The sequence below is a fragment of the Salvelinus namaycush genome, chromosome 7 (genome assembly GCF_016432855.1).
Source record: "Salvelinus namaycush isolate Seneca chromosome 7, SaNama_1.0, whole genome shotgun sequence".
In the NCBI taxonomy this organism is placed as follows: domain Eukaryota; kingdom Metazoa; phylum Chordata; class Actinopteri; order Salmoniformes; family Salmonidae; genus Salvelinus; species Salvelinus namaycush.
The window spans coordinates 42940112-42962575 of record NC_052313.1 but is presented as its reverse complement, the minus strand read 5'-3'; the positions used below and the strand labels follow the sequence as shown (position 1 = coordinate 42962575).

Sequence of the window (22464 nt, the reverse complement as noted above, 5' to 3'; positions counted from 1 at the left end):
CTAGTGTTGTGTACTGGTACTCTTTACTGTCTGTATCAATCTAATCTCACAGTGGAAACCATGTTTCATTTGAGTGGTATGTCTTCAAACTGTACATGTGGAAAGAACATTTACGGCCGTTTTCCAGCTGTCTGTCAAACGGGTCTCCGCCCCTTTAATCATACCATTGGTTTAATTTGCACATGGGGTGTTTAGTCATTGGTCTGTTTTTTGTCAACACAAAGCATTCCCCACTTCTCCCTTGCCCTGTCTGTGTGTTGTTGAACTGGGTGAGGTTCTACTTACGAACGAAGGAGAGAAGTAAATAATTTAAATGTCTCATATCTTTCTTGCGAGCCAACTAGCTTCCTAGGACGGAAGTTAAGCTAGCGAGACAACACGAGACCCCCTAACTACTCAAGCGGAGGCTCGTACGGAAACGGGCAGTATGAGTTTGTAGTTTGACATTAGCTAGCTAACGTTAGTCATTCATTCATTCAGACGCGAGGTGTGGAATGGTTTTCTTTTGTGTTAGCTATAGCCTGATAGCTACTCCGTTTGCTATGGCTAGCTAGCTTCTGCATTTGACAGCAGTGACCGCTCGAGCTACATCATGCGATTCCGCAAGGATACGATCGTCACCTGTTTTCTAGCTATCAAGACAAATAAGATGCTCGCTTGTCCAAGGGAAGTAGCCACATGTGATTTAAAACCGTAGTTTGTATTAGGGAATAAGGTGGACACTGATCTTGAGAATTGGCTAGTGTAGCCGTCATTGGCTATCTATCCTCGGCGAAACCGGTTTGGTAAAGTGGCTAAAGTGATTGCTAGCATAGCTACATTTGGATGCATAAGGAAAATGGCATCAACAAAGGCAAAGGTTGGGATAATTAATGAAAGCAACTCCATTCGTGAGAGTGCCAAGACCTGCGCGAGCAGTCCCATGTTGTTGGCCGGAGCAGCATCGTTAACATTGAACAACAGGACATACTCACTCGATGACCTGGACACCATTTCCACAGTTGGTAAGTTTAGGCAGCAAGACCGTATGTTACAGTACACACACTGGTGAAACTGGTCTGTCTATCACAGGGCTTCTCACACTATCCTGCCTATCAACTAGGCTATATAGGGCATAAACTACTACTGGTACATGTGTGGCTCGTGCAGAACAGCACAAGCAATGAAAGCCAAGGCGACTATGTGATCAGCCATTCCATGGAATATGACATGGTGATATGCTGACCATGAAACATCATTCAACTCTTGAGTCAGAAGAGCTGTCATGACTCTGTTCGGTCTGCTACTTAATCTGTCAACCGGGAGTGGACAGGGATGTTCTCGGTTTCAGTCAAGCTCACCCATAGGTTTATTGCCCACTCTGTGGCCAATCATTGAGGAATTCATCATCCCACACGGTTGCTGGGATGGTCAACATTTTCTTGACATGGCATTAGGGGAAATATCTGTGTACATCTCAGGGATCAAGAAGGATTAATGGTTGCATTGCATACATGAAATAACCAGCTTGAGAAGTGAAAGCTGAATGGAGGAAACTCTTACTTCCCTTATCAGACTTTTGCTACATTGTAACTCTTTGCACTAGTTTAGCAGGGCGATTATATCTTTTTTGGTAAAAATGAACTAGCTATATTAGTAAAGTGAGATGTCAGATGTTCCTGTTGTTATTGTGAGCAGTGCCCTGTGAATGTCAAAGTTCATGTTTGGTTCTGCTCACTCTTGTCTGGGCATGTATGTCCTTTCACTGCATGGGTAATGTGTCAGCAGACTCAGCTGTTGAACTGTGGTTTTTTTCACCTGGGTGGAGTCCACTCTGTGGTGAGTCTAAAGCCAGAAACCAAGAATGTTAAAACAACATGCACTACTTCAAGACTGAACACAGGCTACTGATCACGAAAACCACTTAATCTTTTACAGCGCTCTCATATTTGATTCATGACGAGGCGGACACTTGGCTAATAGAGAATTCCCATCTCATTCTAAGCCCACGCGATCATGGAAAGCATGAAGCTTGAAATCCCCCAGATAAAATCATCCAATTTGCAAAACCTTTTGTTAGATGATGAGAGGGATTTACTGCTTATGACAAATCAGTTACATGTCTTGACGACTGCTTTTGTCTAATGGTCATTGAAATAATGAGGCACCTGGCTCTCACGTTTGAAGCTTACAGGCATTTTGCCCATCTTTCGTGCATATGAAATGTTTTCTGGTGATGAGGCAAAAAGGGTGGGTCCTAAGCCTACATCAAGATACGTGGCCGCTGGCCAAGTGCATTGAGTAGCATCAACAAGCTAGGCTCTTATTATTCCAGGTTTGGCCTTGTTCCATCGAATATGTAGTGCCTGTCAAATCAAATCAAAACACAGGCCTATCTAGTTCTGCTCCCACAAAATTAGAACAAGAAACAGTCTGTATTCTATTCAAATACATGTAGGCTAGCATCCAGCAAACCAAGAATCTGACAAAACACACCTTAGCTGTGGAAATAAGTGTCACTGTTTCTCACTCTGAGTCGATTCAGGTGTGGGGCAAAAATAGGTCAGCTATTTTACCCTTCTTTTCCAAGTGAGCTAGATCTCTGGTTTGTTTCCGTGAAAAATACCTCACGTTGGTGTTGAGAGAAGCATCCATTTTGTGCCATTTGTTATCATATAGCCTAGCTGTTTTTCTTTTTTTTGGAAACACTATTCAGTATTCAGTACACCATGCAAAGTAATCAGTGCAGTATTTGGTGCGTATCACTTTGCCTCAGGCGTTGCTCTATTGGAGAGAAAAGGACAAACCAGGCTTGACCCACTTGCAGGGGAAAACCTATGTCACATGGCCAAATTAAATCATGGGACATTTCTGGTGGTAATCACTCAATATGATGAAAGTAGTATATACATGCACACAGCTAAAAATGCAACAGGAGCTACAAGATCAGCAAGAAGAAAAATTTCAGTTTGCTGCTTCCACAAGAAGATTAGGCTACTTGAGGGAGCAACACACGGTGATCGGAAAAGGACATTACCATATGTCTTTACTGTGCTGACAGGTACTAGACCTAATCTCTCTAGACAGTTGGCTTCTGCAGCAAGGCTTCCTTCTGAATACAAACAAAATATTGATTGAGCTGTTGCCTAAAAACTACGCACATGTCATTATTAGCTCATTTATAATGAGCAAGGTGCTCACTATGTTTGCCAAAAGATTTTCTTTTGCTGTTTTTCGTGCTTTAGTAGTGTAGGCCTGAAGCCTGCTTGTTGGGAATCTCGAGATAAGTAGTACTAGGCCCACGAGGAGAGGACAAAAATCCATAGAATATCCATCTGATTGTGCTGAGTGTACAAGAACGTTTCTGCCTTGAGGCGAAATATTACACCAGCAATGTTTTCAGATATGATAGTGCAGCTGAGCTCAGAGTCAAACCTGACCATTATCTAACCTCTGTGTTATCATATGATGAGTAAAAAGACAAAGGGTTTGGGCTTTGCTTGCTTGCTCCTATTAGATTACCATGGAGACTGAGAACAGGGAAGGACAAAGATCGCTTGTATGAGGTAAGCCCAAACGTGCTAGAAGCCAACATTCCATGACTCTATCGGGGGATTGTGAGTCCATCTCTCTGTGCTCTCTGTTTGTCTACTCCCTCTCTTCTTACTCACAGTGAAATATGACTAGGCATAGGGTGTTATTTTGTACTCCTCTTGACCAGGAGATGGGAATAGAGAAACAATTTGAGTTGTTGACCCGAAATAATGAGCTCAGACTTGTAAAAGCGTGAGAAGACAACTCAAGGAATCTTGGACAGTTCTTTCAGATTCAACCTCTTTAATTGATGGAAGGGTTGAAGACATGTCAGAGGTAATTGAATGTCAAAAACATCGCAAATATAGCATTCTGATTTCATGATCTGACTTAACCACAGATCTCTTCTTGATTATCAAATTGTATTTGTGCCGAATACAACAGGTGTGTAGACCTTACAGTGAAATGCTTTCTTTACAAGCCCTTAACCAACAATGCAGTATTAAGAAAAATAAGTGTTAAGTAAAAAATAATTGTGGTTGATTTAATCTGATAATAATCTGAATTGAACATTGCTCTATGACATGTGGGTGTGTGTGACAGAGAACTTAACGCCTTGTCTAATGACTGTTCTCTCTCTCTCGTTGCTTCAGGCACAGGGACCTTTGGCAGGGTGTTCCTGGTGAAAGACAAGAAGAGCAGGGCGTTCTACGCTCTGAAGGCTATGAAGATCCCCGACGTGATCCGGCTGAAGCAGGAGCAGCACGTCCACAACGAGAAGGAAGTCCTGACCGAAGTCAACCACCCCTTCCTCATCAGACTGTGAGTGTCTGATCACCTCAACACCACGTAGCATAAATGGCTATGTTTTGTTAAGTTATGCTATCATAACGTAAAGAGAAGGAAGTCCTGACCAAAGTCAACCTCCCCTTCCTCATCAGACTGTGAGTGTCTGATCACCTCAACACTACCGCCATCATCAGCCACAGATCTGTTGGAGGTGGATTTAATATACACTACCGTTCAAAAGTTTAGGGTCACTTAGAAATGTCCTTGTTTTTGAAAGAAAAGCAAAAAAAATGTGTCTATTTAAAATAACATCAAATTGATCAGAAATACAGTGTAGACATTGTTAATGTTGTAAATGACTATTGTAGCTGGAAACGGCAGATTTCTAATGGAATATCTACATAGGCGTACAGAGGCCCACCCCTGTTTTCCAATGGAAAGTTGTGTTAGCTAATCCAAGTTTATCATTTTAAAAGGCAACTTGATAATTAGAAAACACTTTCCACGCCACTTTCCACTTGTCCTCTACAACTGTTTTGACAAGGCCCATGCCACGTACTGTAAGCTGAGCAAACACTGCCCAGACTACCGTGTCGTTTAACTCTCTACATCCAACCACTGTTGCCCGACAAATAATATTTGTGTTTGAATAGAGTCACCTTGTTCAAATGTACCGGTGTGTTTATTTCCTGTTTATACCTTCCAGGTTCTGGACCCACCATGACGATTGTTTACTATACATGCTGATGGACTACGTTCCAGGCGGCGAGCTGTTCAGTTACCTCCGTAGCCGCGGGCGCTTCAGCAACACCACGGGCCTCTTCTACTCCACGGAGATCGTGTGTGCCATCGAGTACCTCCACTCCAAAGAGATCGTCTACCGAGACCTGAAGCCGGAGAATATACTGCTGGACAGCGAGGGACACATCCGCCTCACGGACTTCGGCTTCGCTAAGAAGCTCTCGGACAGGTATGATGCAACGGCGTAGAGTGCAACTTTGTTGTCCGTCGAAACGGAAATGTCTCTGTGGACTGTGTTATTATATTTCCAACCTCCCTGAGACCGCACACACACACACACACACACACAGAGAAACACACCCTAGAGACTGGAAGCCGCACAGGGTCAGCCGCAGAGCAGCGTCCCGTATGAGCTGTTCGTCCCCACAGGTATCATCTCATCTGGGAGCAGGTGTACTGCACAGCCAGGACATCCTTAATTGTTAGACATTATGCCCCCTAACAAGTCATAACCAGGATATTATTAGACTGCCATGTTAATTGTGGGAATGAATGCTGTTTGTTTTTCTGTCTCATTGTAAGACTGTAACACTTTTAGGAATTGTAGCCATACAGACATATTTGCCTGATTGGTACAGTAGGGATATAGATATCCTTCCGGGAGTTGTCATATTACACGTCCATATAATATTCACAGAATGTATGGAGGGGAATCCTCGCTCTGTCTAAGACGGAATCCCAGAACATGAGGAAAAAAATGCAACGCTGAGATGAAATTGCCGTTATTTTGTTTTTATATTAGCGTTACAAGCAGCTAGTCCTCTTCGGTAACCTCTGTAGGATTGGAAAGCTGCAGCACTCAGGTTAAAATAGTTTTGTATCTGCAGTGCAGTAGTGTAGTGATACTGCAGTAGCGCTAGTGTTTTGCAGGGAGCCTCGCTGTACACAAACCTGACCCACTGACATGTAAACAGAATGGACTAAGATTACATTTTCTCTGGCCGGGAGAGTAAAACAGAGTTTGAGTAGATGTGTCTCTGATGTGCAACTTGTGACCCACTTAAAGAAATGGAAGGCAAAAGAAATTGCCTCGAATGCGGCAAGAGTGTGTAGAACAAACGAATGAGCGAGCTGGCTGCCTTGCCACTGGTGGTGTTCCTCGTGTGTGTGTGTGTGTGTGTGTGTGTGTGTGTGTGTGTGTGTGTGTGTGTGTGTGTGTGTGTGTGTGTGTGTGTGTGTGTGTGTGTGTGTGTGTGTGTGTGTGTGTGTGTGTGTGTGTGTGTGTGTGTGTGTGTGTGTGTGTGTGTGTGTGTGTGTGTGTGAGAGATCAGTTTAGAAGGTGAAACATTATCACACCACACTGTTGATGCTTCCACAGTGCCACCTAGTGGCACAATAGAATGGACCCGCTTTAGGTTCTAGGATGTGCTCAGATGTCACCGGTTTATCAGACTAACTTTCCCAGTCATAGAGCAGCACTATGTCCAGAGAGTACTCTGAGTCTGAGGTAGGTACTGTATGTCTATCTGATAAAGGTTGCAATGCGACAAAAAATCTACAATTACAATGCAAGCTGAATTTTCCACATTGCAACCAAAGTGTTCCGTTCTCGTTCACTTCAAAATGTATAATAAAGATGGAAATGAAATCAGGGACCTTGAGCCTGCCCCTTAAACAGAGTATCCATTTGCATACAAATGAACCATCACCACGGCAACTGAACAAGAGTTATTTTCCAGGGGGCCATTTTTTTTATACATTTTTTTTATTCAGAACATTAAAACATCTGATAAAAATGATAATTTGTGGTGTCATATTCTGCTCCCCACTTCAGATTCTCTCCCTGGCCTGATCATAGCGATCCAGGGTTTTATATGTCCTCCATACAGTGTTAATCAGCTGTACTATTGAACCAAAGACATTGATCTACCAATAACACAACGAGAACCAATACTTCCAACAAACTAAAGCTCCGTCACTCTGTTGGATCCAAATACCACCCGATAGTACTGTGAGATCAGGCTACACATTGTATTAGTTATACCATATCAGTGCACATACTACTGTGAGATCAGCCTGCATAGGCTACACTACACCTGACTGAAGGACCAGTCGACTGACAGCTGATACTATTGTGAGAGCAACCTCCATACAGGACACTACTATAAACGGCAGGGTGATTACTTTACAAGACTGGGGTTCTCTTTCACTGCATGTAACAGAAGTCTCCTCTTCTAGGGTAAACTCATTGGAATGTGCAGTGTGTGCTGCGTACAGGGTGACCCTTGGGGAAACCTAGGCTTAGAAGGGTCATCAGTCAGACCTGATTGGCCACACAGCCAAAATAAACGTTGCATGTTCCCGTGTTCTGTTGTAGTAACGTAACATCTAGAATTGAAATAGTTCAAACTGGTATTGTTTCTCTTTTGTGTCTCTCTCCATCGCTCCATCCAGGACGTGGACTCTGTGTGGAACCCCGGAGTACCTGGCCCCAGAGGTCATCCAGAGCAAAGGTCATGGCCGGGCGGTGGACTGGTGGGCCCTGGGGATCCTCATCTTTGAGATGCTGGCTGGGTGAGTAGTAGTTTCCTGTCCTCTGACTGAATGGGAAGGACTGGTGTTGAGCTGAACACTAGTGGCACGAGTCCTGACTGGGCAGGGGTTTAACTGAATACTGGAATGTCCCCTGACATGGCAGGGTTCAACACCAGGGGGCCCCAGTCCACCAGAGGACAAGATGACTGGGTGTCAGTAGCAGGGTTTGGGGTCAATTTCATTTATATTCAGAAAGTAAACTAACATTCCATTTCTCCTCATTGATTTTTAATAAAAAATATTGGAATCGGAATTTCAGTTTACTTCCTGAATTGAAATAGAATTGACCCCTTCCTAGTGTAGTAGTATGTATGAAGAGTGGCTATCCTCTATGGACAATGGGCTCTGTCTATGAACATTGGGTAGTATCCAGCAGAATGTCTGTGGCGAGTCAATGGTGAGACAAGTGTGCTGTTATTCAGAGAGTAGACCTCGTGAGGTTACGTCACTCTGTAGTGGGCTTAATTCCAAGACCAGTCTGCCTTTTTGTTTCTGTGATGACAGAGGTGGACGGTCTTAAGGATGAAAGGAAGGTTACAGATTGAAGAAAGGTCAAAGGTAACTTATTCTGACACATTTCCACGTGTGTGATCTGTGGAGACCAAGGTTTCATAAAAACAAACTCTGGTGCCTTAAAGCTATGCTCTCTCGTCTGAGAACCCCACTCGGTCACTCATTAATTCAAGGCCTACAGAAGCACTGCTGAAATAGGTTTTCTATAGACAGGCCGTAGTTGTACCATAGCGTACCGATGCCGGGTTTGTGTTCCAAATGGCACCCTATTCCCTATGTAGTGCACTACTTTTGAACAGAATCCTGGTCAAACGCAGTGCACTACATAGGGAATAGGGTGCCATTTTGGAACAGAAACAGTGGCGCTGGGCCGTTTAGCTATGGTACATCTGCGGCCTGGTGTCTATAGAAATCCTAATTCAGCAGTGCTTCTGTAGAGTACACTGGCCTTGAATTAATTAATTAATAAATGGCTCGCTGACTGAGTGGATGTCTGCTAGCAACATATAGCATCACTCATGTGGCCGGCTGCTCTTCCGCTCCTCATTGAGACGAGTGCGGTAAGTTAAATGATTTGTTCTATATAGCCCAGCCTACACATGAGTTAAGTGCTTGCTTTTTGCTTATAATCCACATGCATTTCTGCAGGCGTCACATAGGCTACATATACTAGGCTAAATATGTAGGGCCTAGGCTATGTATGCACTCACTGAACTGTGAGGCGATAAGTGTCTGCCAAGTGCCATATTATTAAGCAATAAGGCACGAGGGGGTGTGGTATATGGCCTATATGGCCAATATACCACGGCTAAGGGCTGTTCTTACACACGACGCAACGCGGAGTGCCTGGATACAGCCCTTAGCCGTGGTATATTGGCCATATCACAAACACCTGAGGTGCCTTATTGCTGTTATATACTGGTTACCAACGTAATTAAATCAGTAAAATAAATGTATTGTCATACCCATGGTATACGGTCTGATATACCATGGCTGTCAGCCAATCAGCATTCGGGGCTCGAACCACCCAGTTTATAATATTACATAGACAATGTGTTGGCTCATACAATCCATGGAAGCAAGCGAGAAGGGCTCTGATAGCGTACTGAACATAACACTATCACAGAGGTTCCCAACCAGGGGTACTAGGACCCCTGGGGGTACTTTGCCTATCTACAGGGGGTACTTAAGAAGACTCAGGAGACCATAGGCCTACTGGTAAAATGCACATGAGGGGGTAAATCACGTGTACTCCAGCAGAGCAAAATTCAGTTGGTGATACAGTAACAGGCAGTGGTTCCCAACCTTTTTTTTCGATCATGTGAATTAGTCGCCCCTAGAGGGCACTAGTTTTTATGACCTCGGTACAGTACACAGGATGGGTTTGGGTGTATGTTTGTTTTGCTATGGAAATGTAGCATAGCCCTTATCCCCAGAGTGGGTCAAAAAGAAATATCTGCGCCTTTTGAATAAAATCAAAGTTGATAGGCCTAGAATGTTTAATTTTATTAAATATTTTTTGTATTTTACATATTGATTAAATCTATATGAATATAGAAACGTGCGACTGGACAAGAGTGGTAGTGAAGTTGTCAGTGAATCAGGGGTCTTTCTGTACGTGCCTCTTCACCTCACCCTAGTCTTTTCATGTGCCAGTGGAGAATTCAGTGGCCTTGGCTTCTAGTGAAGAAAAATGTGACCTTCTCCATAGCATCCGTCACACCGGCCTTTGAAGTGTGCGCACACACTCAGCGCTCCAGGAGACAAAAGCTCCCTTCAGAACAACACGCCCTAAAGGTTGACTGCCGCGTAACCGTTCTGTCAAAGGTCGTGTAGCTTCCGTAGTGGAAGAATGTAGAGTGGGGGCTTCTGAAAGTTACGTGGTGTGGTAGGTTTACACACTCCGACATCCATCCGCCCCAGGGTCCTGACTTCTGGGAATAATCATGACGAGGTCACCTGTGCACTTAGCTCCACACACACTCAGTCCAGCCCGCCTGTATCTTACACACACACACACACCGACACACATACTAACACACACCGACACACATAGACAGTCCAGTAGGCTTGTATCATCCTGTATCTAATCCTGCCTGGAGGGGGAGCCTGCTCTGCTTAATGACAACCGCCCTGTCTTTGTGTGTGGTCCTCCCTCCCTCCCACTCACATCACAACATCTTATCTGGTCAATGTAGCCTATTCCAGTTCCATGTGAACCGGAAACAGTTTTAATTTCTCAACTTATAGGCCTAACTGTTTTTCTACAATATATGGAAGATGGATATTCTTGAGAGTACTCTTGTCCATTCTTGCTGTAGCTGTGCTAGTTTAAATCTACTCCTAAACACATAGGCCTACTCCGACATACAGACTATCCGAACTCATACTAATAAACACCTAGGCCTACTCCGACATACAGACTATCCTAACTCCTACTAATAAATACCTAGGCCTACTCCGACATACAGACGATCCTAACGCCTACTAATAAACAGCTAGGCCTACTCCTACATACAGACTATCCTAACTCCTACTAATAAACACCTAGGCCTACTCCGACATACAGACTATCCTAACTCCTACTAATAAACACCTAGGCCTACTCCGACATACAGACGATCCTAACTCCTACTGCTAAACATGTTAGTAGTTCCCTGTTTTGATTGATCCTGTTTTCACCATGTCCTCCAACCGTTCCTCTCCCCATCCTCCTCCCTGTGGAATCTTGGCGACACCTCCGGTGTTACGTAAGCCGTAGGTTACTGTTACATAAGAGGAGCCAAGTCTCTAGGCTCTCACTATCCATCACCGGGGACCTAGACTAATCTACCGGCAGGCTGGCGGGGGTACCTGGGGGAGTGGGGTGGTAGCCTGGGGGGGGGGGGGGTAGTCTGCACTTGGCCTCCCTCCCTCTCTACCATCCAGTAAGGTGAGGACCCATCAAGACAGCAGCTCTCTGTTGATTCATCCTTTGGCTCCCCTCGTATTCTACCAACGCCCAGGCTCTTCCTCTTTTTTCCCCCCTCCCTTCTGCTCTGACATTCACTGTAGAGACATGTCCCTGCTTAAGACATTACATTCCCCTTGGCAACGAGCTTCTCTGAAGGACTTCTCTGAAGTTCACCTTTGATCGTTGGTAATATGTCTTATCTGTCTTTCGTCTGACCGTCTTACTTCAATGAATCTATGACACAATTCTCTCAGACCTTTATGTAACAATTGCTTAACACTATGGGCTACTGTATGTTTAAGCTTAAACTCTATTGGACCAGGTCCGCTACTGGAGCAGTACGGAGAACTGAAAACCACACAACTGAATAATTTCGGAAAAGAATGCCGGCTTGTATAAATAAAAATACTTACAAAAAAATGAATCACCTTGAGTAAATATTGATATGTGAAATTTGTACGATGAGCTCAATATGAATGAAATGCATCAATAGTACAATAGACTTAGATATCGGCCATACATCCTGGCTATAGTTTACTAGGGCCCACCCAACTCTATCTTAATCTGACGGTCACTCAGATTTCATTGTTCAATAGAAATAAAATAAACATGAATCCACAGAAAAACACAACCCAATTTACAAATACCGACTTATAAACCACTATGACATGGAATCAAATGTGAGTGACTGTGCCAATCAGTGTAGCATCTGCTTATAACAATCCCACTGCAATGTATGATGCAATGATGTCTTGCAAGAGAAATCCTACCACACCATAGTTGGCGGTGCAAATTCAGTGTTCTCCAAGGAAAAGAAATCTTCGCATGCAAATCGTCTTGTTGATGTCCTGGGTTCGGGCGGCTCGCCATCCTTGGTGGAACTGAATCCATACAACAACAAAAAAAAGCCTGACCAAATCCTGGCGTCAATCTTTCCCTCCATCCCTTCACAGCATGTTTGTATAGATAGGTGAGTGTTAATATCCAGTTCTCTCTTTTTAGTTCAGTTTCATACAACTTCTCAACAATTTGAAACGTAGTTTTTCTTCCATGGAATGGCGGTAGTTCTTCACGTTCTAGCTCTTTTTTTATTTTATCAACTGGTGTATAACGTGAGGTTAGGAGAGGGACTAAGAGAATATTGAGTTTTGATAGGCTCACAATAAACTGCTCGCCATGCAGCTTCTGGCAGCTGATTTGTAATAGCTGTCAACTTAAACATAGCAAGATAGTATAATGTGTTTGATTACTAGTAACGATAGGTTTTCTACATTAGTTGGCCTGCGTTACGTTTGGTCTGTGTTACACATCAAAACAGCCTCCAGGCCCCCATTCCACGGGCAGAGGTTTCTGACTCCTTTTTGACTGGCTCAGCTCGACAGCCCCTGTGACAAACTGGTGTGATTATCCGGCTGTCTGCTGCATGTGTAATGTATTTAGCTAGGCTGGCCTGGCCCATTATGTAACGCAGCCTGCACGGTTAATGGCTTGTCCAGGTTGGAGCAGTGCTGGGGAAGCATTCACCATTAAACCATCAGAGTCACCAGAATGCAGCTGATTTGGTCTGAGGAGCTACAGCTCTGTACTACACAGAGACACGTAGGCGAGTGTGTTCATACATGTGCGCAGACACACCACACACACACACACACAGGGTCAAACGGCACACACAGGTCACCAGATGAGTTATTTAAACTGTAGGGTCATGTGTTTCACTGCTTTATGTTGTCGTGTACTTTAGTGCAGCCCTTTCAATTTTCTGTTTATAGCTAGGTTTCCATCTGTCAAAAAATCGGAATAAAAATAATATGTGCATTTTACCACCACAGATGTGTTTCCATCAAATTGATTTGTTGCGGATAAAAAGCTGTGCGTGGTGACGTAGGACATATCAAAATAACTTTTGCGGTTAAATTCACATGTACCGAAAAATAAATACAGGTAAATGGGTTTCCATCTCATTTTCAACTCTACTGATGGTTTTGTCACAAAAAAATGTTGCGTTTTATATAGCAAATGTGCCCACTCTGGTCTTGACAGCTGGGCTCTAGTCAACGGCTCACAGATGGCGGGTAGGCAACAAAATTATGAGATTGTAATGGACAAAAAATAGATTATTTGTCAAACAGCAGCCAAGCATCACCACCCTGTGAAGTTCATCATAACTTACTTCATCTGTAACCTAGTAAACTGCATGCTTTCCCATGCCGTAGTAGGAGGACATTTCAACATTTTACATAATTTAGCAGACGCTGTTTAGCAGACCATCCAGAGTGACTTATAGTAGTGGGTACATACATTTTCATACTGGACCTGGGAATCGAACCCACAGCCCTGCCGTTGCAAGCGCCACACTCTACCAACTGAGCCACACGGGACCACACAAAATATCAACGTGTGACACGTGTGTCAATATTTGCGCATAAATGCATTTCTCGCCCAATCAATTTAACAGACACATCTTGTATAGCGTATTTTGCTTGGCGGACATTTAGAAAGTTTACCGACAAATTTGCCGTTTCCATCAAGCCTGTCGTGACATTTTAATCTGACGTACTTGACTCGCATAAATAGGTTGGATGGAAACCTGGCTTTTGATGCTATTTTTAACTTGGTGATTTAATTTTATCATTTTTTTTTAGTGTTTGCCAATAGGAGCAAACCTTTTTGAAGGAGTTTGCAAGTAATCACCGGTTGAGGAGAGATGACTGTTTTCTGACATGTTCTTTTATTTTTCCCTCCAGGTACCCACCGTTTTTTGATGACAATCCTTTTGGTATTTATCAGAAGATCCTCGCCGGGAAGCTGGAATTCCCGCGGCATCTGGATTTCTATGTAAAGTAGGTCGTACACACAAACACACACACACACACACACCCAGGCACACACCCAAGCACAGGGGATTGTGCGTGAAATAATGGAGGGAAAGTACCCAAAGTCTACCACTACCTCGGCACAAATGTATTCCATTATGATACATAATATACGATAAGCCGTCTTATATCATTTCAACTTGAGAGGAGAATTTATGGATGTTGTTTTTCACATCACATTTCAATCAGATTTTTAGATTTAGGTCTTGGCATGCAGGAAACAAAATGTTCCTGAGATAAGTCCTTCTCCAGACTGTAATTGGAAACAACCGCATCCACCACCACACTCTCTCTACCCATAACAAACAGTGTGTTTTGGAAATGCATTATTACCAATAATCATGATTAGTACCTGACAATTGGAATTTGTCAGAGGTGCATTGTGAATACCTTTAGTTGTGAATGTGCATCTGGGAATGTACTAAATCCGATATTTAACCTATCTCTCCAGTGTGGACGTGTGTGTGTGTGTGTGTGTGTGAGACCGTGTCTACAACGGATCTACGTGTGTGTGCTAACGGCTGCGTCACACAGCGCAACCATCCTCCCAAACGACCGGGTCAATCAGCCTCCCATGCAGAAGATGAAGAGCTAGCTACGCTGAATGTGGGGTGTGGGCCCTCACTAATGACACACCCTGCTGAGTTGGAACTCGTCCTTTTAAACCCATCACAACCGTCACACTGCTCCTCAGAACAGCTGGGGGTTGGAGTAATGTGAGGAGATTACCAGCTTTAGGAGGAGAGGGCCTGGGACGCGCTCAATCAGCCCTGACACACTGTCCCAACCGGATACCTGGGAGAGGCCACACACACACACACACACACACACACACACACACACACACACACACACACACACACACACAGTGTTACCTAACGCACATACACACACAGTCCCGCTGCTACCAAACACACACACACAGTCCCACTGCTACGTAACACACTAACAATAGAGCCCCCAAACACTTAAGCCGTCTATCTTTTGGCCACCAAAAGAATATTTTTTAATATTCCCTCCAGCTATATCACTGTCACTTTGACCCACTCCCATCCATCCATCACAACTGATGGGTAGAACCTGAGGCAGAGTTGCGTGCCTCTGGCTCTGGCTGTGTTTGTCTGTCCATTGCAGTAACTCTTTTCTATCGCAGAGAAGATAAGACGTGTTACAGTATTACTGAACAGGTGTAAGACCAACTTATTGTAAAATGTTATATGCCATTTTAAATATGCTGTATTTAGTAACGTCACTGTACAGGGCTTTCTGCATAGAAAAGAATTGGGGGCGGCAAAGTGTTTTTTCAGGCCGCCTTAATCCAAACAGAAAGAAAGATACAAAGTGTTTTCAGTGTAAACTTAAATGACTAAAACCAGATATGATCTATGAAGAAAAGATAATGGACCTATGTATTTTTAAATAAGAGGACTGTCGACTAACAATCACCCAAATAAAAACGAGAGAGTCAGGGGAAAATCAAAAAACAATGCATTCAGGAGTATTTTTGTCATGGCATGGGGCCCCCATTTGATTTTGTTATAATGTTTGAGTCACTCAGATAGCATAAGTCATGGCGAAATGTGTAGATTTGCAGGAAATGCACTTTAAAACTGCAACAAAACAAAGGATCTCCGCCACAAGGCAAAATGTGTAGAATTCAAAAAAAATTGTTGGTCGGTGACTTCACCATTGGCCTTTCCCACCACCTAAGCCCCATTTTGATCCCCAAAAAAAGCCCTGCTGTGTGGTGTATTTCCATAGAAATGTACAGTGACATTGTTTGTCGCTTGCATATTGCATAAGATAGAATTGTCTCAATTGGGGTTAAGGAAAGTTGTATTTCCCCTCGACGTTTTTATTTAACCAGGAAAAAAACATTGATGTTAGAAATGTCTTTTGTGATGGAGACCTAGCGAGAGGTCAGCAGGAAGTAGCCAGTGTGTACATACAATTACAATGGTCAGTGACATTTTCTTTTAATCATTGCTTTAAACTCTGATTAAAGTCTTTAAAGTCTTTTGTAGTTCGTTCCAGGACCAAGGAGTATTATAGGAGTAGGATTGTTTCCCCATTTCAGTCCTTGCCCTAGGAACTGTAGAAGAGGGCACTGAATGAGAGCGGAGGCTGTCGGATTGTGAAGTTGTTGTTAGTTGGGAGGGTTTAAGACGCTAATATGCAGACTGTCGATAATCGGATAGTATATTTACGTCTGTGCTGGCATCTCGTTGGTTGTGAGATATACATCAGCTTTATTGAAAGCTCACTCTGTCAGCGCCGGCCGCATATCATCGGAAAACTTACACTGTCATTTTAAAGACAAATTCTTCCCTAAAGTATGCCTACTCCAGCATCTTCATAGTTGTGAAAAGTTTCACTTTAAAACCTGTCACTTTCCCTCAATTAAAAGAGAGGGAGTGAAAGAGCAAGAGCGAGAGCGAGAGAGATGTTTCTGTCAGGATGCACCTCACATATATATATATATATACACACACACACACACACACACACACACACACACACAGGATGTACTGCTCTGTTACCCCATGGCATCTTTATGAGTCCGTCAGGTTATCTGTTGTTCCAATGGCCAAGCTCCTCCATCTTGTTGTCAGCTTTTGGATGGAAACGGACTTCTTGGCTTCTGACTGAAACTGCAGACCTGCAGTAAATCTGCTGTCTGAACACACACACACCCTGCTGTCTGGAGATAGATTGTTAGTGTGAACTCATTGTAACTCTCTCTCTGACTGTCTTTCTATTGTTTTCCAGAGATCTCATCAAGAAGTTCCTCGTCATTGACCGAGCCAGGAGGTTAGGCAATATGAAGGTGAGTTTCAAGATCAAATAATTATTGGGATTCGATTTCAGAAATGTTTATTGTCCCAGGCTATACTAAAACATTACATGAGAACAGATACACAGTACTAATTAAACAGAATTTCAAGTATTTTGTTCACTCGGCAGGTTGTGGAGTGAGTCTTTTGCAGTTTGACGTCACGCTCTCAACACTGAGACGGGAAAGGAAAAAGCCTAGGAAGTGACTGAATGTCTGCATTTGGTTCCAATTAGTTGGATACATAGAGGAAGTTGTTGTAGAGGTAGTTTGCACCGTTAAAGGGGTGGGAGGGGGTTTAGGGTGGATCACAGAAAAACGTATTTCCCCTTCCTATGCACTGTCAGTTTAGTAGTTAATCACATGGGGTGTCGGTTCATTACTTAGTCCTGCCATTTCAGCATAACTGGGCATTCTATGCAAATATGAATTATATCTTGCTGAAAAGATGCCCCCTTTGGTAGCCAGGATGTCCACTGTAGTAGTAGGAGTGAAGCCAGTATGCACAAGCCATCTGCACAGGAAATGTATAGGAGGCAACAGAGAAGCTGTGTTTGCACAGTGAGAAATGGAGTCTCCCTCCACAATGAACACGGTCTCTTGGTAACGCCATATTCCCTTTTATAGTGCACTACCTTTGAACAGGGCCCATAGGGCTCTGGCCGAAAGTAGTGCACTATGTAGGGAATAGGGTTCCGTTTGGGACACTGTGTCACTCAGTGGAGTGATCTGTAATTCCTCTCGCGTGGAATAATTTATTTTTACACCACTGTGATGAATTGGCTCTCCGTCATAACAGGAGGGATTTTATTTTTGAACTGCACAATGCTGCCCATTCTACTAGACACTGAGCGGTCCAAAGTAGGCGCCATGCACATCTTAACTCTCATGGCGAACTGATTGTTCCTTGTTTGCTTGCCACCGTTGTGTGCAGTATGTATGTATGCCTCAGGAACACTGCAGGCCTGGTTTGTACTCATCCACCTAAAATGGAAAGACGGAGTGAAAGGGAAAAAAAGCGTGTATTTATCTGTTTCAGACTTCTAGTCCCTGTAGTCTACCGACATTTTATGATTCATTCATTGGAATCATGTATGTATCTGGCACTGACGTTCAATCGAAGGATGATGTCTGAGTGTTTTGAATTACACTGTTCAAAGGCATAAGAGTCAATGTGGGAGTATATGAAGGCTCTTTTCAATAAAACAACTGTCGGTAAGCACAATGATTAAATAAACATAATTCAGCACACAGTCTGTTATTGACTTGTGCCTCAAAGAGTTTTCTGAGGAAAATGTGCTAGTTAGCTGACTAGCTAGCTGACTCATGGAGTGGTCTAGCCACACACTCGCAGTATACAGGGTGAATCACCACAGACACCGCAAAGTGTTTAGAAAGAATGACGTGTTTTGCTCTAATTATTATTATTTCAAACCGTTTATTCCAGACGAGAAGAACGTTATTTATCCTGATTCCAGATTGTGTCGAATAGACCGCCCACATGCGGCTCTGATGCACAATGTCTTCTCTTGCAGAACGGAGCAGACGATGTGAAAAAGCACAGATGGTTCAAGTCTATAGACTGGGATGGTGTACCTCTGAGAAAACTGAAGGTCTGTCACACTGGCTATGTTACACACGCAATCATCCAGACACATCAATGGGAACACTCGTAAAACATACCCTTTATTTTCAGCATATACTGTTTTCATTAAACTCACCATTTAGAGTTGATATACTTATTTTTTTTTTACACCTGCTTTTTAGCTCTTTGATGTATTCAGCGTCACATTTTTTTGTTCCCTCAGCCACCCATAGTTCCCAAGGTGTCCCACGAAGGTGACACGTCTAACTTTGATGCCTACCCCGAGGACGAGTGGAAGAAAGATGCAACTGTGCCTGCAAAGGATTTAGAAATCTTCAAGAACTTCTAAAAAAAAAAAAGGCGGAAGTAACGGCAGAAATACTTCGAAAAACATATAGGTCTTGTAGAGAAAGACTTAAAAACTTTTAGATCTTGGAAAAAGGGGAGTCCAACTTCTAGATGTTGAAAAAATATAGAAAGACTTCTGGATCTTGCTGAATAACAGAAAGGCTGGTAAATCATCTGAGATGTCACCATTGTATGGTCAGCAAGAGAACTTCTAAGCTTCCAAGTCCCAGAACTTTATCTTGCTTGAAGACATTGAAGTGTTCCACATTGGGTGAAAGAGCAGGACAGCATTGACCTAAAAATAACTAAAAGCATCATCATATCACCACAATATTTATCTATCATTAATTTATTTATTTTTTTCACTTAACTAAAACCTCAATCCTCTGTCCTCAGTTTCTCTGAGCCTTCTCCTGTTATGCAAAAAATAAAATGATGGTCCTCTTTGAACCAAAGGACATTGTTACTGAAATGAATATGTTTAAAATGCAATAATCAGGAATTTTATATTTTGTTGGGCCAAAAAGGTTCCAGTTATCTTTGTTGGAACTTGTGAGACACAACCAACCGAGCAAAGCTTATGATCCAAAAATGATCACGCATACAGTAGACTCAGTATTGAGCTGTACAGTAAATGGAATTTAGATATGTGGTCACTATATCCTTAGTAGATTGTACAGGATATTTGTCAATGAGAAAGTAGCAAACTTGTACAGGAACGTACTACAATATCATGCCAAGCAAGCTTTGAAATATCATGTCATTTATCAAAATTGTCATTTTGAGCTGTAAGTACTTGGCTAACTATCGGCCAGACTTCCGTGCATGTGTGCATCAAGGCCAGACCAGAAAACGCTTGTAAAAGGTGCCTTTGGATGTGACATACTGTATGTCTTCTTCTTTTCTCCTGACAAGCTAGTGGTACTTTTTCAACTTTATTCATATCACACACACTGTTTATACTTGAGCTGTGCTGTTGAAAACATTGACTGTTAATAATAATATACGTGGAATAATTGTTGTGTGGAAGAAGTGTAGCTAGTTGCTGTATGTGGAATCGGGTTTCTCCCGTCTTTTTCTTCCGTCCACTTTGTCCTATTTTGCTGTTCACGCAATAACAGAAAATGTCCCTGTATATTGACTGTTATGTCTATCTTTCTCTAGGTCTCTTTCACGTACTATAAAGAACTGTAGAATACAGATCTCCAGCTGGTTTCATGTATAGCCAAGCAGGAAGTAGTCTCAGCAAGATGCTTGGCCATCTGCTTCAGGCAGCCAATAAACTCTTGTCTTCTCTCCACCAATCATATCACTGGCCAGTAGAAAGCACATCATGACTAGACACATCATAGTACAATCACAAACTGTCTCTCACACTTACTTAGTAACACTTAAGTCATTTGTGTCAATTTTAGTCAACTTAAATTATTTGAATTGTTCAATTCGATTGCTTGTATGTAATGTTTTATGTAGTTTTCTTAATTACCAATTATGAAACAATACTCAGTGTGAGTTTACACCAAACGGACCGAATAATTAGGACTTTTAGTCAACGCATGTATTGTTTTTTTGCATCTTTTTTGTGTATCTAGGGAATTTGTGTGTATCTAGGGATCTAAGTGTGTATCTAGGGAATTTGCTTTACAATCCTCAGCCTTTTGCCTTTTTTTAAGATGTTGTTTTTGTTTATGTATTAGCAAAAAGAAAACGAATATGAAAGAAGAAATACTGTACTTTTAGGTGATATGATATTTTATACCCAATACCATTTTACCAATGCCTTTTGTCAAAGTGTATAGATTTTTTTTTATTATTATTTAACAGCCTACCTTACAAACTTTGTATGGCCTTTTCATATTGTTAATGTTGCAGGACTGTATTTAACTTCTTGAGATACTGTTTAAAAGATCCACACAACCAGGATTAAAAACACCTCCTATCCACTGACTCAACAACTGATTCTCTTTCCTCTCAGAAGTGTGGTTATATTATATTGTAATGTATTAATAGTGTTAACAATTTGGTTATTGCTAAACTTTACTTTCTGATAGGCTAGGTAGAATTGTTTCCATATTGCTTACATCTATGTAATCGTTTCAGATGTATCAGTACTTGGGGTGGTAGGAGCCAGGGTTAGATTTGTAACTCAGCATAGGATGTGATTTTCTATTTCCACATTGGTTTTGTATGTACTGTAGGCGACATGTAAGTGATGTGACTGACGGTTGTCTGGTTAGCCAAACGCTATTAGAGTATCAAAACCTTTCAGCTTCTCTATGATTCAATAGCTCTTAGCTGGCCTTAGAAGTATTAGCTACCACTATTTCAAGTCATCAGACAAATTAACTTTCGGAGTGTTTCCGTCGGTTGGTAATTTGTCTACAAGTTCACCGGCCTAGTCTGTATCTACCCAACATTGTAATTGAGTTGTGTGTGTGCAAGAACACTTTAAACCGCACAGCAGTCATCGATTTTGGAGCTTCATTATCCCCTCTCTTAAAGGCTCTCATTCATCCAAATGAATCTAAAAAGGTATAATTTCAAGGAAGTAATTAGTGTTAACAGTGGAAAGTGACTCGTGTTGTCTGGACCTCCTTGTGTTGCATGACATCCAAGGCTGCTCCAGAGACGCAGAGTGGAGCAGCCTCGGTAATAACTGACTAATGAATCCCTTATGATCAGAGAGACTCCACTGAGACTCTGCGGCTGTTTTTCAAATGGCACCCTATTCCCTGTACAGTGCACTACTTTTGATCAGGGCCCGCCCATAGGGCTTGGGTCAAGAGTAGTGCACTATATAGAGAATAGGGTGCCAATTGAGAGACTGACACTCTTTCCCTGACATCCCAGGAAAGCTGTGTGTGTTCCTCAGTGAATATCACATCTTCTACCCGCTGCACAGTGCAGCTCATGTCCTGTTATTTTCTGTAATGGACGTGTGAAGATGTTTGTACATCTGTGTTTACCATTTATGTTTCTGTGTTGTTCAGCAGATGCTAACGGAGACTCATGTTTGACTGGGGAGAGGGGATCCAGTCGACCACAGTGACTCAACCATATCACAGTCTTACCATAGACACCCATAAGGCATTGAAGGAAATGAACTCTCTCTCTGAATCATTCCTCATTATGAATGATTGAGAATAAGTTAATTGAATTAAACCCTTACAAAAACGATTACATTCAGAAAATGTAAATTCAAACCTTAGGACAATAAGTGCTGTGAGGTACCTCTGCTCTGTCATTGATACAATGCTAGAGCTCTAACACACTTTAGTGTTAACCTCTCACCTCCGGGCGGTCGTAAACAGGAGCCCCGCCTGGACGCCTGACCACCAAGTAAAAGACTAGAGTCTCCTCAGAGCATTCCCCACCCACCCCTTAATGACAAGCAGAGGTCCTTTCTGATGACACTTTAAACACTGTTGTTATGTCAGATTGTCAACGGCACCTGTCATCAGTTTAGCATTGCCTTGTGACACTACCTTGTTGAGAGGTTCTAACAAGTACATGTACCCTCCTCAACGCTATACTTGAGTTAACCACTGAATGAACGCATCAAGAAGACTAGGTCTTGTGTCTCTGGTTAGCAGTTAGCAGCCTACAGGCGGTGCATTCACTATGACTTAGCCGGCAGTTTAGGATGGCTGCTAGGTCTCCTATTGGTGGATGAATGCAGAGTCAGCCAGTTGTGAAAGAATACCTGAGACGGAGGACTGAG

At 42.7% G+C, this 22464-nt stretch overlaps 1 protein-coding gene across 1 annotated transcript; it reads left to right on the top strand.

Moving 5' to 3' along the window:
• Nucleotides 1-252: 252 nt before the first annotated feature.
• On the top strand, nucleotides 253-20690 carry LOC120051263 (cAMP-dependent protein kinase catalytic subunit PRKX-like). Its single transcript, XM_038998030.1, has 8 exons — nucleotides 253-1004; nucleotides 4167-4335; nucleotides 5009-5272; nucleotides 7498-7617; nucleotides 13849-13944; nucleotides 16747-16804; nucleotides 18346-18423; nucleotides 18619-20690. Exons 1-8 carry the CDS (start codon nucleotides 839-841, stop codon nucleotides 18742-18744), a joined length of 1077 nt encoding a protein of 358 aa, XP_038853958.1. The 5' UTR covers nucleotides 253-838; the 3' UTR covers nucleotides 18745-20690.
• Nucleotides 20691-22464: the final 1774 nt, after the last annotated feature.

What these genes read in the sequence shown, in the direction of transcription:
- LOC120051263 (XM_038998030.1), top strand. Translation starts at nt 839, where the DNA reads ATGGCATCAACAAAGGCAAAGGTTGGGATAATTAATGAAAGCAACTCC. An exon ending in CACCCCTTCCTCATCAGACT is followed by an intron (nt 4,336 to 5,008) that starts GTGAGTGTCTGA and finishes TATACCTTCCAG; the next exon opens with GTTCTGGACCCACCATGACG. An exon ending in TACCTCTGAGAAAACTGAAG is followed by an intron (nt 18,424 to 18,618) that starts GTCTGTCACACT and finishes TTGTTCCCTCAG; the next exon opens with CCACCCATAGTTCCCAAGGT.